The sequence below is a fragment of the Mobula birostris genome, chromosome 3 (genome assembly GCF_030028105.1).
Source record: "Mobula birostris isolate sMobBir1 chromosome 3, sMobBir1.hap1, whole genome shotgun sequence".
Lineage (NCBI taxonomy): Eukaryota > Metazoa > Chordata > Chondrichthyes > Myliobatiformes > Myliobatidae > Mobula > Mobula birostris.
In genome coordinates, this window is record NC_092372.1 from 104,847,611 (window position 1) to 104,867,019 (window position 19,409).

General features: G+C 40.9%; 1 protein-coding gene across 1 annotated transcript; it reads left to right on the forward strand.

Moving 5' to 3' along the window:
* Positions 1-342: 342 nt before the first annotated feature.
* mad2l1 (MAD2 mitotic arrest deficient-like 1 (yeast)) lies at positions 343-18,735 on the forward strand. Its single transcript, XM_072251930.1, has 5 exons — positions 343-431; positions 7,319-7,465; positions 15,065-15,185; positions 16,668-16,771; positions 17,715-18,735. The coding sequence occupies exons 1-5, from the start codon at positions 359-361 to the stop codon at positions 17,888-17,890; spliced, it is 621 nt and encodes a 206-aa protein (XP_072108031.1). The 5' UTR covers positions 343-358; the 3' UTR covers positions 17,891-18,735.
* The last annotated feature ends 674 nt before the right edge of the window (positions 18,736-19,409 follow it).

Here is a 19,409-nt window from a genome sequence, read left to right on the forward strand (position 1 = left end):
CTTCTCTTCAACATGTTTACTCAAACAACACACATAAAAGTTGCTGGTGAACGCTGCAGAATTCCCATTGTTTGCATGTTTACTCAAACGGCTGTTTTCACTGCGCAGGGATACGCGTGATGGTCGCCGCTCCTCTACCCCGTTTCACTGCGCAGGCGCGATGGGTTGACTGTCCAGACTGCGCAGGCGTACACGTGACGGTCGACGCTCCTGGACCCCGTTTCACTGCGCAGGCGCAATTGGTTGACTGTCCAGACTGCGCAGGCGCATTTGATTGACTGTCCAGACTGCGCAGGCGCAACGGGTTGAATGGGTCCGGACTGCGCATGCGAATTTTGTGTCGGCGGGTTTGAATGTGATGGCGGGTAAAGTCGCGACGCGGGAGGGGATTACTCTCCGGGGCAGCGCCGAGATCGTGGCCGAGTTCTTCAGTAAGTCCTCGGGAACCGGGGCGGGTGGCCCCGAGGGTAGAAATAAGGAAAGGAAGGGTAGACGCCGGGGCTGGTTGCGTGGCCGAAGGGTGATTTTCAAGTGGCATTCGGGAGAGTTGGATGCGCGCATGATTTTGAAGAGTGGAGAGACGTGGGTCGTGTGCAGGCAGACCGTCGGATTAACTTAATTTTGCTTCATACCAGCCGCTGACTGATATTGTGGGCTCGGATCTGTTCCTGCTGCTGTACTGTTATATTAACAATGCCTAAAGTGTGCTGCAGACGAGTAGATTGTAAAGCGGATTCTGCTTTGTTGAAATATACACATGTACGTGGTTTGTAGTTGGGTTTAGATTTGATGCCAAATTGAATGGGGCTTCAAGTCACCTTCATCCATTGAAGGGGCTTTCCGTAATCACATAATCGTACTGATATGGACAAGAAAATATCTTGCACAGTTACTTTTGCCGCAGAAAAATGCTTTACAGTTGTGACTTTGCATGTGTGTTGGTGTGAAAAAAGCTCACTAGCGCAGTTAATGAGATCAGATTAAAAAGGTGATGCTTAAGGAAGAAATTTTTGGGGCCTGAACAACTAAAGGCACAGCTGTGTGGCATGGAATTTTGGAGAACTCATGGCCAGAAATGAAAGGACACAGATCATGGTTTACTAGTACTGGGTAAGGTTACAGAAGTCGAATGATTTGAATGCAATGGCTGAAAAAAAATATCCTGCAAATTCAGATGTGCGCAGAGAATGAACTAAAACTAAACCAGTGGCTGATTAATTCGTGCTGATACAATTGGATTTATATGTTATTGACTGTCCTGTTGTACATACTATTTATTACAAATCTCCCATTGCACATTTAGATAGAGATGTAAGGTAAAGATTTTTACCACTCATTTATATGAAGGATGTAAATAATAAAGACAATTCAATTGTGTTTTTATATTAGACAAAGTTTCTAATAATGCAGTTTTATACATCATGTCAGCAGGAAAAATTCAGGGGAGAGAAGAATTCAACATGGTCAGTTTGCCAGCCTATATCAGTATCAGGTTTATTTTTACTGTAGTATGTTGTGACATTTGTTTTGTGGCAGCAGTAGAGTACAAGACATACAATTATTTAAAAACTACAATTATAAATAAGTAAATAGTGCTAAAGAGGAATAGCGAGGTCATGTTTTTGGTCTCAAGGACCATTCAAAAATATAATGGTGAAGAAGCTGTTCTTAAAATATTGTGCGAGTTTCAGGCTCCTGTACTGTACCTCCTCCTCATGTTAGTAATGGGAAGAGGACTTGTTCCAGATAGTCAGGGTCCTTAATGAGGGATGCTGCTTTCTTGAGTCACCACTGCCTTTTGAAGATGTCCTCAATGGTGGGTAGCATTGTCCTATTAGATTCTTTTTCAGCCCTTCACCTCTTCCCTCTTGGCTTCTTCATTCCTCTCTACCACCCACCCACTTTTACCCTCATCTAGTCTCACTTGCCAGTTTGTTATTCTTGCTCTCCTCCCACCTTTTTATTCTGGCTTCTGCTCTCCCTTCCAGTCAAAAAGGTCCAAAAGTTTGACTGTTTATTCTCTCCCCCCCCACCCCCCAATAGATGTTTCCAGACCTGTGTTCCTCCAGCATTTTATATCTGTTGCTCAAGATTTCCAGCATCTGCAGAATCTCTTGTGTTTATCCTTTTTAATGACATCAAATTTTTGTAACTAGTACCAATTTATGGCGACAGAAGTAATTCTGTAATTTAAAAATTGGCTGTTGGAAAAACTCAACGGGTGAATCAACATTAGTAGTGGGAAGTAAAATGTCAATGTTTCGGAATGGAGAGAACGGAACCGATTCCAGTTTATTAACAATATGAAGGTGAGTGGGAGAGGGGCTGGTGGATAGGTGGGGAGGGGGTGATCGTCAGATGGAACTGAACCAGGAGATGGCAGGAATGGACCAAAGGAAAGGGGATGTAGGTGACAAATGAGTTTGTATAAGAGGAGACACCTGCAGTTGTGAAATGCCTGAAATTGGAACATTCATCGTTTATGTCATTGCTTTGTTAGAATCAGACATAAACCCAAATGTCACAAATCCTACTGTTGCATTGACTATCCTGTAAGAATACCCTATCTGCACCACATCTGTTCAAGCCCTTACAGGTACTTTTCTGTTTCCTGTAAGTATGATCTGTTGTTCTCCACTACCCACCATTGAAACAGAAAGGCAAGAGAGCTCCCTTGTCCTCACCTTTCACCCAACCAACTTCCACATCAAACACAAATTCATCTAACAGGTCCAACATGATCCCACCATCTCACGTCTTTCCCTCTTTGCCCACATATTGCTTTCTGCTAGGAACTGCTCTTTTTGGATTTCTTGGTCCACTCATTGCTTGCCAGACACCTCTCCATGAACCAGGCACCTGTTGCCTCACTATCAAGTTCACCACCATCCAGGGACTTAAACAGCCCTTCTAAGGCTGAGGTTCACCTGTACCTTTTTCAATCTAGATTACGGCATTTAATGCTCAAGTTTAATGAAGCTAAGTGACTGTCTTGCAGAGCATTGTCCACAACAGCCATCTTGAGCTTCCAGTTGCATGTAATTCTGATTCCTTCTCACTCTCACAGTGACCCTTTCTCAACTTCTCCAATCAGAATCAGGTTTATTCTCACTGTCATGTCGTAAACTAGAGTTCAATACATAAAATATAACAGAAATATTGTACAAAAAATCAAATAAGTGGAACAAAAAATAGAGAGGTGGTGTTCATTGTTCATTTTCTGTTCAGAAACCTGCTAGTGGATGGGAGAAAGTTGTTCCTAAAATGTCAAGTTTGTGTCTTCAGGCTCCAGTACCTCCTTTCTGATGAGAGTATGTCCTGGGTGATGATGAGGGTCCTTAATGATGGATGCCACCTTTTGAAGACGTCCTCAATGATGGGAAGGGTGGGTTGTCCCTGATGAAGCTGAGTTTATAACCCTCTTCAGATTTTTCCGATCCTGAGCAATTGCTTCTTGGTACCAGTCAATGATGCGACCAGTTAGAATGCTGTCCACAGTACATCTGTAGAAGTCTGCAGGAGTCTTTGGTGACATACTAAATCTCCTCGAATTCAAACTCCTAATTGAATATAGCCATAGATATGTCCTTTTGTAATATTATAAGTTTGTTGGGCTCCAAATACTTGAAACTGCTCACCCTTTCCATTACTGACCCCCTTGAGAAGGGCTGATATGTGTTTTCTCAACTTCCCAGTCTTGAGGTCCACAATAATTTCCTTGGTCTTACTGACATTGAGTGCAAGGTTATTGTTACACTACCACTTAACTAGCTGGTCTATCTCATTCTGCTACACCATGGATATGAAGAGGTCAAACTAACTTCTCCAATTGTTCATTATACCAACCCCCCTCTCCCCACATCATTCCCATTCCATCTATGTTCCCCTGTCACCTACTTGCCTTCATCCCTCTCCCCTTTGTACTGTTATATATTGGCAGTCTTTCTTGGTCCATCTGAGTCATGATGGAAGATCTCAACCTGAAAAGTGAGTTTGTACCTTGCACCTTCACAAATGCTGAATGACTGGCTAAGTATTTTCAGCCTTCTGTTTTTATTCCATATTCCATTATTTGCAGTCTTGTTGTCTTCAATTTAATAACTGAGCTTTGAAGTCTTTCCAAGATGTAATGAAGTACTTTGTAATGTATATGTCACTTCTCTACTATAGCATGGTGTACTTAGTTTCGAGGCTATCATTTATGGAATGTGGAAAATCTGTCATAATTTTTTCATGACAGTGGATACTTTATCTGAATCAGGTTTATCATCACTAGTCATGAAATTTCTTGTGGCAGTAGTACAGGGTTAGACGTACAAATCATGTCACAAAAATAGTGCTGAAGTGTCTGTGAGTTCATAGACTATTAAGAAATTTGATGAGCAAGGGAAAGATGCACTTTCTGAGGAAGCTTAAACAAGCATCACTCCCCATTAACATCTTAACTACATTCTACAGAGGCGTGGTTGAGAGTGTGCTGACCTTTTGCATCACAACCTGGTACTCCAGCTGCAGTGCTGTCGACAAAAAAGCCTTGCAGAGGGTGGTTAGGGGAGCAGAGAAGGTTATTGGGGTCTCCCTACTTTCTGTCCAAGACCTCTTTCAGAGTCGATGCCTCCAGAAGACACGGTACATCATTAAAGACCGCTCACACCCTCTCCATGAACTGTTTGTTCTTCTGCCATCAGGCAAATGTTACAGGAGCATCAAAACTAAAACCACAAGGCTACTAAACAGCTTCCTCCCACAGGCAGTCAGACTGCTAAATAGCTGCTCTACCTGACTCTGCTTTGGACACTTTTAACTTGCACTGGACAATTATAACTGATTTAACTGACATGTGGCTGTTGTGTTTTACTATTTATTGTTATATTTATTATTTAGTATTGCATTTGTTATGTTATGATTGCACTGCCCCTGAGGAACGTTGTCTCATTCTGCCCTGCAGAGCTGATGTATGGTTAGAATGACGATAACAATTTTTTTGAATCTTTTGAATCTTTGAATGCTGTCCCCCAAATGTAGAGTGTGGGTCTTCAGGCTATTGTACCTCCTTCCCAATGGTAGTAATGAGAAGAGGGCATGTCCTGGATGCTGAGAGCCCTTAATGACAGATGTTGCCCTCTTGAGGCACCACCTTTTAATGGTGTCCTTAATGAAGGGAGGTTTCTGCATGTGATGGAGCTGAAAAGACTACAACCTGTTGACCCTGTCCATGGGAAGCCCCATACCAGGGAGTGAAGCAAAGAGAGAAGATAACATCTTCTGACAAGGGGCATCACTCTGCTTGGCGGGTGAGACTGATGGCCCTGAACCAATCTCAGGTTCTGATAGTGGTCACCAACTTTCTTCTCTAACAATTGACTCTGCACTCCTCAATTGACTGATGTGTCATCTCAGATGACATCAGATGCAATCTCTACTGTGTAGTAGAGTGGTCCTGTTTTGTTCTGAATCTTTACAGTTATCCACTTTTGATCAGCAGTACTGCTTGTTCAGGAGTGCAGCATCGGACCACTTTGCTTGAGCTGCCTTCAGTTTGTCTCAGCTGTTTGTCCTATATCCTCCTCCTGAGAATAGGTTTGATGAGATCCAAGAGTGAACACAAGGGACAATCCAGGATCCCAAGTAAGATTCTGGTTCAGTTTTAGTGTAACGTGTTCTGCTGACATTGTTCAGTGTGTTCTTTAGACTCCGGACAAACCTTTTGGCCAAATCATTGTGGCTGTGTGGTATGGCGTATGTAATGTGTCTTATTTTAGGAATGGCAGAAACCTCTGCCACAAACTATGATCCATTGTCAGGAAGTGTTCTGGAAAACCAGTCCTTGTAAAGAGGCTTCTCAACACATCTACAGTGTGCAAGGCTCTATAGAACTATTGAGGGCACTTCCGGCCGCTTTGTGGCTGCATCCACTATCACGAAGAAATTTGTGCCCATGAACATTCTGGCAAAATCTGTACCTTCCATTCCCAGAGATGGAGAGACACTTGGCATCTTCTGGATATGTTAGCATCCTGTACAGTTCTCGGCAAACTGCTCGACCTGCTGATCTATCAGACGAAGCTTTGAGCCAATGCTTTCATTTTGGCCATGCCTAGATGACTGGTGTGTAATCCTCCCACCACACTTTAGCTTTCAGCTAAATACCCACATAAGGCAACCCCTGTCAAGTACAGGTTTATCATGGCACTGGTAAAAGTGGGGGAACTAGAGTTTCTTTTGCACATTCCAGCCATTTTGGGTGGTCATACAAACCTGAGAAAGCGTGGGGTCTTTCCTGGGTTCCCTTTGGATAATCTCTGCCGTTATAGGGAGACATTTGATTTCCACTAGGGAAGAATATGTAAAGAGGAGTGTCTTTTTTTTTTGAAAAAATTTCCAGTATTTCCCTTTCCAAGGGTAAACGGGACAATGCAACAGCATTTCCATGATTAGTTGTTCTGTTGAATTCAATTTTGTAATTGTGTCCTCCAAGAAACAGCATTTGTGCTATGCTGTTAGTGGAACACCATTCTGTGCATTGAAAGTAGAAACTGGTCATTTATGATCAGTAATACAGGTAAACTCTCTCCCATACAAGTAATGGTTGAAACATTTTACATGTTCAAACCAAACTCTAGTTCTCTGTCAATCTATGTATAATTTTAAACTGTAGCGGTAAGGGAACGTGATACAAAGGCTATCGAGCATACACTTCCATCACTCATGGCGTGTCACATTTACAACAAATGCAATCCACCTTATCTTCCACCAATTGGACACAGGAGGGCAGCACCAATGGGAGAGACCAGCCCCCAGCCCAGCGCAGCTGTGTGTGCTGACTTTGTTCATTCACACTCAAAAGAACCTGCAGTGTGGACTGCATGAATTCCTCTGATTACTTTTGGAAGTCTTCTAATTTTGTTGTATTTAATTTAAGTATATCATATGCTACTCAGTTTAAGCCATAGTTTTTTAAAATATATATTTTTAACTATTTCTATCAAATTTTGGCTAATTGGGCAGTTGCTTAATTTGACCAAAATGTTCTGATCCCGGTGTCCCATTAACTGGAATCCACTGTACACGTAAATGTATATGGCAAATAACATTGATCCTTGATCTAGTTTTTAAGTCAAATGGTGAAATGTTTTCTGAAAACACACAACCTGGTGGTGCACGGACATAGCTACAGCTAGGTACAGCTTGGTAGCATTTTGGTGATCCAGTGCAGATTGTTCGATGTTTTGTCATACAATACTGAAATTTTACCTAACTGCATAGTAGGGCAAATGGTTTGGTCTTAATGGCTGCATTTAATTTAATTTTTTTTTAGATTATGGCATCAACAGCATCTTGTACCAACGTGGAATCTATCCACCAGAATCTTTCACGCGAGTGCAGAAGTACGGGCTCACAATGCTTGTTACAACAGATCCTGTCCTTAACAGTTATCTGAAGAATGTAGTTGGCCAGCTGAAAGGTATGACTTAATTTATTTTTTATTTTGCTACAGCAATTTAAACATTCCTGTGAAATGTTTTTGTAGGTGCATGTTACATTTAGTCCTGAAGTGAAATTAATTTTCAGCCTTGAACTTCATAGTTTTATACACCATGAAAATGGGTCCTCTGGTCTAATTTGTCCACAAAAACTATCTGAAAGCTATTGCTCCCATTGCTTTTGGTTCATTAAGATCATTAAAGATACTATATTAGAAAATTTTGTTTTATCTCCTTAAATCTGTGCTTTCAACCTTCCCCGCTGTTGCATTTTGCTGGTATAGCTCATTCTGCAGGAATATACTTATTTGCTTCTGATAGTGACCCATTCTATGTGGTGCTAATCTCTGCATCAATTTCCTCATCCCGAACCCCCTGTTTTCTTTGCTGCTGCTGCTGCTACTGAGTGTAAGTCATCATTATTGAGATGGAAAGGGGGAAGTATAATTAAAATTATCATGGGAGATGAATTCCAGAAAGAAATTAGTTGATCTGAAGTGTGTTTTCCATTCCATACATCATTATTAACATTATTGAGTGTGCTAACACTTGTATCACCTGTTTAGAAACAGTAAGTGCTTAAGGAATAAGTTACTGTTCTAGATGTAGATATGTAGTGTATGTAGATAAGCCTACAAGAGTAGAGGCTGTACTTCATCTGGTATTGGGAAATGAACCTGGTCAGGTGTCACATCTCTCAGTGGGAGAGCATTTTGGAAATAGTGATCACAAATCTATCTCCTTTACCATAGCACTGGAGAGGGATAGGTACAGACAAGTTAGCAAAGTGTTTAATTGGAGTAAGGGGAAATATGGGGCTATCAGGCAGGAACTTGGAAGTATAAATTTTGAACGGATGTTCTCAGGGAAATGTACAGGAGAAATGTTGCAAATGTTCAGGGGATATTTGCATGGAGTTCTGCATAGGTACATTCCAATAAGACAGGGAAAGAATGACAGGAACCGTGGTGTACAAAGGCTGTTGTAAATCGAGTCAAGAAGAAAAGAAAAGCTTACGATAGGTTCAAAAAACTAGGTAATGATAGAGATCTAGAAGATTATAAGGCTAGCAGGAAGGAGCTTAATGAAATTAGGAGAGCCAGAAGGGGCCATGGGAAGGCCTTGGCGGACATGATTAAGGAAAACCCCAAGGCATTCCACATGTATGTGAAGAGCAAGAGGGTGAGAAGTGAGAGAATAGGACCAATCAAATATGGAACCGGAGGAGATAGCAGAGGTACTTAATGAGACCTTTGTTTCAGTATTCACTGAGGAAAAGGATCTTGGCAATTGTAGGGATGACTTGCAGCGGACTGAAAAGCTTGAGCATGTAGATACTAAGAAAGAGGATGTGCTGGAGCTTCTGGAAGGCATCGAGTTGGATAAGTCACCAGGACAGGATGAGATGTACCCCAGGCTACTGTGAGAGTGAGGGAGGAGATTGCTGAGCCTCTGGCGATTAGCTTTGCATCATCGATGGGGTCGGGAGAGGTTCCAGAGGATTGGAGGGTTGCAGATGTGGTTCCCTTATTCAAGAAAGGGAGTAGAGATAGCCCAGGAAGTTCTAGACCAGTGAGTCTTACTTCAGTGATTGGTAAATTGATGGCAGGATTTATGAACATTTGGAGAGGCATAATATGATTAGGAATAGTCAACATGGCTTTATCAAGGACAGGTCGTGCCCTATGAGCGTGATTGAAGTTTTTGAGGATGTAACTAAACAGATTGATGAAGGAAGAGCAGTGGATGTAGTGTATATGGATTTCAGCAAAGCATTTGATAAGATACCCCATGCAAGGCCATTAAGAAAGTAAGGAGGCATGGGATCCAAGGGGACATTGTTTTGTGGATCCAGAACTGGCTTACCCACAGAAGGCAAAGAGTGGTTGCAGACAGGTCATATTCTGCCTGGAGTTCGGTGACCAATGGTGTGCCTCGAGGATCTGTTCTGGGACCCTTACTCTTTGTGATTTTTATAAATGACCTGGATGAGGGAGTGGAGGGTTGGGTTAGTAAATTTGCTGATGACACAAAGGTTGGGGGTGTTGTGGATATTGTGGAGGGCTGTCATAGGTTACAGCCGGACATTGCTAGGGTGCAAAACTGGGTCTGAGAAGTGGCAGATGGAGTTCAACCCAGATAAGTGTGTAGTGGTTCATTTTGGTAGATCAAATACGATGGCAGAATATAGAATTAATGGTAAGACTCCTGGCAGTGTGGAGGATCAGAGGGATCTTGGGGTCTGAGTCCATAGGACACTCAAAGCTGCTGCACAAGTTGACTCTGACGTTAAGAAGGCATACGGTGTATTGGCCTTCATCAATCGTGGGATTGAGTTGAGGAGCCGAGAGGTAATGTTGCAGCTATATAGGATCCTGGTCAGACCCCACTTGGAGTACTCAGTTCTGGTCACCTCACTACAGGAAGGATGTGGAAACAATAGAAAGGGTGCAGAGGAGATTTACAAGGAAGTTGCCTGGATTGGGGAGCATGCCTTATGAGAATAGGTTGAGTGAACTTGGCCTTTTCTCCTTGGAGCGACGGAGGATGAGAGGTGACCTGATAGATGTTAATAAGATGATGAGGGGCATTGATTGTGTGGATAGTCAGAGGCTTTTCCCCAGGGCTGAAATGGCTAGCATGAGAGGGCATAGTTTTAAGGTGCTTGGAAGTAGGTACAGAGGAGATGTCAGGGGTAAGTTTTTTACACAGAGAGTGGTGAGTGCGTGGAATGGGCTGCCAGTGACGATAGTGGAGGCGGTTACGATAGGGTCTTTTAAGAGACCTCCTAGATAGGTACATGGAGCTTAGAAAAACAGAGGGCTATGGGTAACCCTAGGTAATTTCTAAGGTAAGGACATGTTCAGTACAACTTTGTGGGCCGAAAGGCCTGTATTGTGCTGTAGGTTTTCTATGTTTCTATGTAAAAGATCTGTGCACTGCAACAAGCAGGCATTCTGGAAGAATCCCTCTGAGCTCAAAGTGCTTTTAATCACAAAGATAAGTTTCAACTTCAACATTTTGGATGTAGAATGGTAATTTGGGTATTTGAAATGGAAACATACTGTATCTCAACTGATGCAATATACTTCACATATTCAAATAGTGGCTTCTGGTTAATTGGGATACATTGTGACTAGTACCCTTGGCCCAATTAAGCGGCTTACCCAATTAGTCGAAGCTTAATGGTTAAAAAGGTATAAAAATGGTAAACTGCTGTTTAGCTGAGTAACTGAATAAAATACAGAACAAATTAGAACACTACCAATACTACTGCAGTACTTCAAAACTGTATTAGTTCCTAACAGCTTTGGAGAAATTAATACAGTGTAACTTGCTGTGTTCTGTAAATAAACAAGGTTAGCTTGGGCACTTTGTGCTGATAATGGACTACCTTCATTGCCTTCCTGCTTGAAGTCCTGTCATAATCCAAGAATAAATTTCCTGGCATCCTGTGTAGTCACTAGCTCAAGGTCAGATGTGTCATCTTCATCACTTAATTGTCTTCAAGCTACACAAGTACATGGAACTGACACTAGTTAAAAACTCTTTGGCTGCAATCTTATGTCCGAATTAAGTGGCACAGTGTCCCCAATAAATGGAGGGAGTCCCGCCTTTTTTCTCTATTAGCGTTTCTGTAATTTTTTAATGATACAGTGCGAAGTAGGCCTTTCCAACTCTTCAAGCCATGTCACCCCAGCAACCCCTAGCAAACCCAATTAACCTTAACCTTATTGTCATAGTCGTAATCATACTTTATTGATTCCGAGGGAAATTGGTTTTCGTTACAGTTGTACCATAAATAATAGTAATAAAACCATAAATAATTAAATAGTAATATGTAAATTATGCCAGGAAATAAGTCCAGTACCAGCCTATTGGCTCAGGGTGTCTGACCCTCCAAGGGAGGAGTTGTGAAGTTTGATGGCCACATTATCAAATTATCACATTGTAAATTATCACAGGACAGTTTACAATGCTAAGTTAACCTGCTTGCTATGTCTTGGACTGTGGGAGGAAAATGGAGGACCCAGAGAAAACCCATGCATTTACAGGGAGGATTTACAGAGATTTTCATTGTGGTTCAGTTGGCATAAAAATTCATGTCTTGTTTCTTTACGTAGTTTATAATAGTGTAAACCAGCATGTCCCATGCCCAGTGGCTGGTTTCAGTGTATTTAAAGAAGTTTAATAAAATTTTTCTCAGTAAAAAGGACAAGAGATTGCCCTTTAATTTTCCAAAGTATTTCCAGTTGTGAAACAGTAGCCTGCAATCTTTATAGACAATGATGTATGATTACTGCTTGTAAATTGCATATTTTATTTTGGAAGACTGGTTCTTGATATTAATCTATCCTCATAATTCCTGATTAAAATTGGTGCTTAGTCCCTTGCAACCACCCACTCATTTACAGGAAGGATGTTGGAGCTGTAGAGGATGCAGAAAAGATTCGCCAGGATTAGAGAGCATGAGGAAAGATTGATCAAGCTCGGGCTTTTCTCACGATGGACGAGGGGTGACTCGATAGTGGTGTACAAAATGATTAAATGGCACAAATCGAATGGATAGCCAGAGACTATTTCCCAGGGCGGAAATGTCTAATACAAGTGGGCATAAGGTGCTCAGAGGAAAGTATGACAGAGGTCAGAGGTGTTTTTTTTTTTTTTGCAACACACTGGTAAATGCATGAAACACTGCAGGGAGTGGTATTGGAAGATTCATCAGGGTCATTTAAGAGACCATAAATTGAGGGCTATGTGGGAGGGAAGGGTTAGAATGCCCTTGGAATAGGTTAAAATGTTGGCACAATATAATGGGCTGAAAGGTTTGAACAGTGTTGCTGTACTGTTCTATGTTCTATTTAGTGTGGCATCCCTTTTTGTGAATGGTAAATTGTAGAAAATGGCATTCATGTCTAAAAGCAACACACACACAAAATACTGGTGAATGCAGCAGGCCAGGCAGCACCTCTAGGAAGAGGTACAGTCGACGTTTCGGGTCGAGACCCTTCGTCAGGACTAACTGAAAGAAGAGATTTAAAGAGATTTGAAAGTAGGAGGGGGAGGGGGAGATCCGAAATGATAGGAGAAGACAGGGGGGGAAGGATGGAGCTAAGAGTTGGAAAGTTGATTGGCAAAAGGGATACAAGGCTGGAGAAGGGAGGGGATCATGAGATGGGAAGCCCAGGGAGAAAGAAAGGGGGAGGGGAGCCCAGAGGATGGACAGCAGTCAAGGAGTTATAGTGAAAGGGACAGAGGGAGAAAAAAGAGATAGGGGAAAAAAGGGGGGGGGGGGATAAATAAATAAATAACGGATGGGCTACGAAGGGGACGAGGGGCATTATGGAAGTTAGAGAAGTCAATGTTCATGCCATCAGGTTGGAGGATACCCAGACGGAATATAAGGTGGTGTTCCTCCAACCTGAGTGTGGCTTCATCTTGACAGTAGAGGAGGCCGTGGATAGACATGTCAGAATGGGAATGGGACGTGGAATTGACATGTGTGACCACTGGGAGATTCTGCTTTCTCTGGTGGACAAAGTGTATGTGTTCAGCAAAACGATCTCCCAGCCTGCGTCGGGTCTCGCCAATATATAGAAGGGAGCATCGGACGCAGTATATCACCCCAGCCGACTCACAGGTGAAGTGTCGCCTCACCTGGAAGGACTGTCTGGGGCCTGAATGGTGGTGAGGGAGGAAGTGTAAGGACATATGTAGCACTTGTTCCACTTACAAGGATAAGTGCCAGGAGGGAAATCAGTGGGGAGGGATGGGGGGGACAAATGAACAAGGGAGTTGCGTAGGGAGCAATTCCTGCGGAAAGCAGAGGAGGGGTAGGGAAAGATGTGTTTAGTGGTGGGTTCCCATTGGAGGTGGCGGAAGTTATGGAGAATTATATGTTGGACCCGGAGGCTGGTGGGGTGGCAGGTGAGGACAAGGGGAACCCTATTCCAAGTGGGGTGGCGGGAGGATGGGATGAGAGCAGATGTGCATGAAATGGGAGAGGTGCGTTTGAGAGCAGAGTTGATGGTGGAGGAAGGGAAGCCCCTTTCTTTAAAAAAGGAGGACATCTCCTTCAGTTAGTCCTGACGAAGGGTCTCGGCCTGAAACGTCGACTGCACCTCTTCCTACAGATGCTGCCTGGCCCGCTGCGTTCACCAGCAACTTTGATGTGTGTTGCTTGAATTTCCAGCATCTGCAGAATTCCTGTTGTTGACATCTCCCTCGTCCTCGAATGAAAAACCTCATCTTGAGAGCAGATGCAGCGGAGACGGAGGAATTGCGAGAAGGGGATGACATTTTTGCAAGAGACAGGGTGGGAAGAGGAATAGTCCAGGTAGCTGTGAGAGTCTGTAGGCTTATAGTAGACACCAGTAGGTAAGCTGTCTCCAGAGATAGAGACAGAAAGATCAAGAAAGGGGAGGGAGTTGTCGGAAATGGACCAGGTAAACTTGAGAGCAGGTTGAAAGTTGGAGGCAAAGTTAATGAAGTCGACGTGCTCAGCTTGCGTGCAGGAAGCAGCACCAATGCAGTTGTCGATGTAGTGAAGGAAAAGTTGGGGACAATACCAGTATAGGCTTGGAACATGGATTGTTCCACAAAGCCAACAAAAAGGCAGGCATAGCTGGGATCCATACTGGTGCCCACGGCTACACCTTTGTTTTGGAGGAAGTGGGAGGAGCCAAAGGAGAAATTATTAAGAGTAAGGACTAATTCCGCTAGACGGAGCAGAGTGGTGGTAGAGGGGAACTGATTAGGTCTGGAATCCAAAAAGAAGTGGAGAGCTTTGAGACCTTCCTGGTGGGGGATGGAGGTATATCGGGACCGGACGTCCATGGTGAAAATAAAGTGGTCGGGGGCAGGGAACTTAAAATCATTGAAAAAATTCAGAGCGTGAGAAGTGTCACAAACATAGGTGAGAAGGGATTGAACAAGGGGGGATAAAACATTGTTGAGGTATGCAGAAATGAGTTTGGTGGGGCAGGAGCAAGCTGAGACAATGGGTCTACTTGGACAGGCAGGTGTGTGGATCTTGGGTAAGAGGTAAAAATGGGAAGTGCAAGGTGTGGGAACTATAAAGTTGGTAGCAGTGGATGGGAGATCCCCTGAGCTGATAAAGTGGATGATGGTGTGGGAGACAATGGCCTGGTGCTCCTTAGTGGGGTCATGATCGAGGGGTAAGTAAGAAGAGGTATCCGCGAGTTGTCTCTGTGCCTTGACAAGGTAGAGGTCAGTATGCCAGACTAGAACAGCACCCCCCTTATCGGCGGGTTTTATAGTAAGGTTAGGATTAGTGCGGAGGAAGTGGAGAGCAGAGCGTTCGGAAGGAGTGAGGTTGGAATTGAAACAAGGTGTGAAGTCGAGAGAGTTGATGTCCCGTCAGCAGTTATTCTTCATGTCTAAAAATGTCATTTAGCAGTATTAGTTCAGTTTCTGAACTGTTAAGTTCTTATTTCAATAGTGCACCAAACAATGTTAGTTGAGAAAAGTTAATACATTTAATTGGTGGGATATTAAAATTTAATGTTAAATTGTCCTTTTTATCTTTGCAAGATGGTATTTGTTTTGTATCTTTTCAGATTGGTTATGTAATCATTTTGTTCAACGGCTTGTGGTGGTTATCAACAGTATTGAAACAAATGAGGTGCTAGAAAGGTGGCAGTTCGACATAGAGTGTGACAAAACCATGACAGAATATAGGTAAGTATTGAGAACTATGCACAATTCAAAAATGAAAATGTAAGCCAAGCATCATAAGATAGCTGACTTGGTTCAAAGTTTTGAACTAATTACTTCCCTTTTAGTGAAATAACTTCCTAGAATTTTTCAGACTTTTCCTTTTAATGGAAACTTTCTGTATGTGAGAAAAGAGGGTCATCCAATAAGTATGACCTGTAAAGCAGCTGTGCTCAGGTGAAATGCATTTGAATAAAGATTTATTGGCACACTACACAAGTGGGAACGTCAAAGTCTCTGCTTCCATAGTTATAAATCATCAATGGTTATGTGGTATTCATAATTTTTCTCCTTGAGTATAATCAGAATCAGGTTTATTATTGCTGACCTATGTCATGAAATTTGTTTTGGTGGAAGCATTGCAGTGCAAGACAAAACAATTGCTGCAAGTTACAATAAATACATAGTGCAAAAGGGGAATAGTGATGTGGTGTTTAGTGTATTCAGAAATCAGATGGCAAAGAGGAAGAAGCTGCTCCTGAAACATTAAGTGTAGATCTTCAATCTCCTGCACCTCCTCCCTGATGACAATAATGAGAAGAGGGAATGTCCTGGATTGTGAGGTACTTAATGATGGATGCTGCCTTCTTGAAGCATCGCCTTTTGAAGATGTTCTCAATGCTGGGAAGGGTTGTATCAATGGTGGACTAGGCTGAATCTACAGCACCTTGCTATCCCACACGTTGGAGCCATCATCATAGGTAGCGATGCAGCCAATCCAAATGCACTCCAATGTACATCTGTAGAAAGTTACTTAACAAATATCCTCAAACCCCTACTGAATTATAGCTGCTGTTGTGCCAGTTTTGTGATTTGCATTGATATTTTGGGCCCAGGCGAGTTTGAGGCTTCTTATCCTTTTCACTACTGATCCCTCAATGAGGACTGGTGTGCATTCTCTCAACTTCCCCTTCCTGAAGATCTTCTTTAATCCACTTGATACCTGTGAACTGTTATCAATATTAAGTTTTGGGTGATACTTTAGACTGATTATTTATAAAGGCAAAAATAGAAATAGTTAAGTTCGAATCGCATATTACTGGTTAGATTTCATGGTTAGAGCTTTGATGCAATAATAATTACCCTAAGTTCTTCCTACTGCATCTATTGCTACAGATATTTAATTTTGTTTTGTAGTTCTGCTTACTTATCCCGGATGTTTTCAGCTATTTTGTCTAATTTTTACATTCAGCTTTTCTAGGATAGGAATATTTTTAAATGTATTGTTCCAAAATTATGCTAAGAATGCATTAAAGTGCCTGAGTAGTCTTTTCTTCCAGAACGGCTACCCATCCAATTGTATTTAGACTATTATCAATCAGAACAGATATTTAGTCCATTTTCCACCATATGCTGATACCCAGATTTACTTCCTGAGCTCGGTGATAGCTGATACTGTTAATTACTTTCACTGTGATTATTCCCTTGTACCTCTATTCATTGCAGTCAAGCAAGAGAAAAATCAGAAAAAGCTATCCAAGATGAAATCCGGTCTGTCATTAGGCAGATTACTGCTACAGTAACGTTCTTGCCTTTGCTCGATACTGCATGTAAGTAAATATTAATTTATATTATAATATTGTTGTATTTGTTATTTATTACTTGATTTTATTTCTTTCCACCATCTGCTCATTACTGAATGCAACCTGTTAATTACTTGACTTTTGCTAGTTGCCAGGTGTTGAGTGACTGTAAATAACTTTCTTACTTTCATTTCATTAATCAGTAGATTCTATTTCAGTTCAGGAGTGCTGCTTCAGAATTTTGCAAAGAATTGTTATCTTGCTCTAATCTTACTGGTTAATTACTTTTAAGTATTATTTGCACTTCATACAAGACGCAGAAAGAAATTACTGATTAAGTTTTCAAAAACTATGGTTGGACACAAAGACTTCTAAGTTAGTTTTTTCCCCAAGATCTTTTAATTCATCTCGTTACAGTCGGTCTACGTATATTACAGCCAGTCTACGTATATCGCAGTTACATATAACTTGTACATTGTTTTATATTATGACTTTTACGTTGATATTTATTGTGCTTCTTTGTCTTTTTTTCATTGTGTTCTTTGTTCATTATGCTTCTGTTTTTAATGCTATATTGGATCCAGGGTAACAATTATTTTGTTCTCCTTTACATTTGTGTGTACTGAAGAATAACATTAAATAATTTTAAATCTTGAATATTGAGAATGATCTCTGATAATCAGAGTTTTCTGGCTTGGGAGCAAGGTACCCGATGAGCAACCTTGTTATATCTGAGGTAGTAAATAGAACATGAAGCCAAATTTGGACAATAACGTCTTAAAATTTGCTAGTATCAGGAAAGGTCATTTGCAGTGTGTGATTCCGGATGTATGACTAGAATGGCAGAGCTGAAAACTGAAATCACTTTTTAAAGAAATTTCTGTATCATTCTGAATGACTATATGTCTGTTCTTGGCACTGTACTGCCACACTATTTTATTTTCAATACAATTTATTTTTGGCTTTTCAGGTTCTTTTGATCTACTCATATATACAGATAAAGATCTGGAGGTACCAGAAAAATGGGAAGAATCAGGACCACAGTTTGTAAACAATTCTGAAGAGGTTCGTCTACGATCTTTCACTACCACCATACACAAAGTGAATAGTATGGTTGCATACAAAAAAATTGATTCATTTTCATAAGGCACAATGTACAGAATCGCTTTGTATAGTAAGCTGTGTATTTGTACAAAAATTCCTCTGTTTAATGGTTTCACCACTTCTTTATGTATACTTGAGAATGAGTCAACTGTCCATACTGCAATTGTCTAATCTTGGTTTCCATTTTCAGAGTATAGTTTCTATGTGCTTGAAAAAATTTCTTTGTAACTTTTATTTCCCTCATGGTATAATTCATAGATGTTTTACCCATGTGTTAGTACCATATTTTACATTAGGAATCAATTTTAATAAGATAATTTATATCATTGGATTTATCTTAGTTTTTCAAAACTAAAGATGATGTGCAGGTGATAAGCTGAAAGAGTGAGCAGCATCTTGGGTTTTTACAGCTTCTAATTCTCTCAAGTGCAGTTTACTAATTTTTCCCATCTCTTCCTCCCACAAAAAGAAACCCTAATATTGATGATACATGTTGGTGGTTTTTTCCTCCAGAAAACAAGTACAAGATATCTTTAATTGGGCTGAGACATTTAAATCAAAAATCATTTGGGAATTGTTTCTTGAAGGTGGTATGGTTAACCCATGTATTAGAAATTAGATTTGACTCTTATGCATTTCAACTTGTAATTGTATTGGGAGGTTTAGTGTGCCATCAGCAGATCTGAAGACAGCATCAGTTCCCCTCTAGGGAAGCAGATAATTATTAGAATAGTCCAAAATGCTTAATTCTTACAGCTATATCAAACTAATTTGACAGTAGCTAGAGTACTTATATATTTACTGTCTTTGACAACATCAGTTTGGAAAAACACTGGATTTATTTCAGCTTTTACATATTTGAATATTTTCTTTATTGTCTTTGCATTCAGTGTATTAAAAATAAAATCACTGGTTAAATACCAGATTATATAATTTCTAATGGAATGATCTATTTACTTTGGAAACAAGTAGAGATAACTTGTTTGTCTGATATCTGCATCTAGAATTCTCATGCAACCAGTAAAAACTTCTAAGGAAAATATCATTTGGATTGTTGCTGAAGGATTCTGAAATATCTTACAACTTATTGAGCAACAAAACTGTAGTTTTATTACTTTTAATCACAAATTTTGCATAAGAGAAAGAGGAAGATGTGTAAGCAAGCAGACATAAAGGATCTAATTCAACAAGGCTGGGAAGCTTTAATCTCCTCTGCCTTTGACTCAAGTTCCATTGACACTGATGAGCTGCCATCCGAGTTTCCAGAACATTTCAAATAAATTGCACTGACATTTAGTATTAAGTGACTTGAATTTTAGTAGCCCATCCTACACTAGACTATGCATAAAAATTCATGCATAGCTTACATATGATGGTTTTATTTTCATTAATTTAAGTTCAAACACTAAATTTCAAGTGTTATGCAAAATGAGTATTAAAAGATTTAGTTTTGCATTAAAGTATAAGGACAGTGCAATTGTAGGCTGATTAGCAGCAACATCCTCTGAAGGTTTAGGACATTGACTACAATCAAACACTTTTACTATATTTTGTATTAATA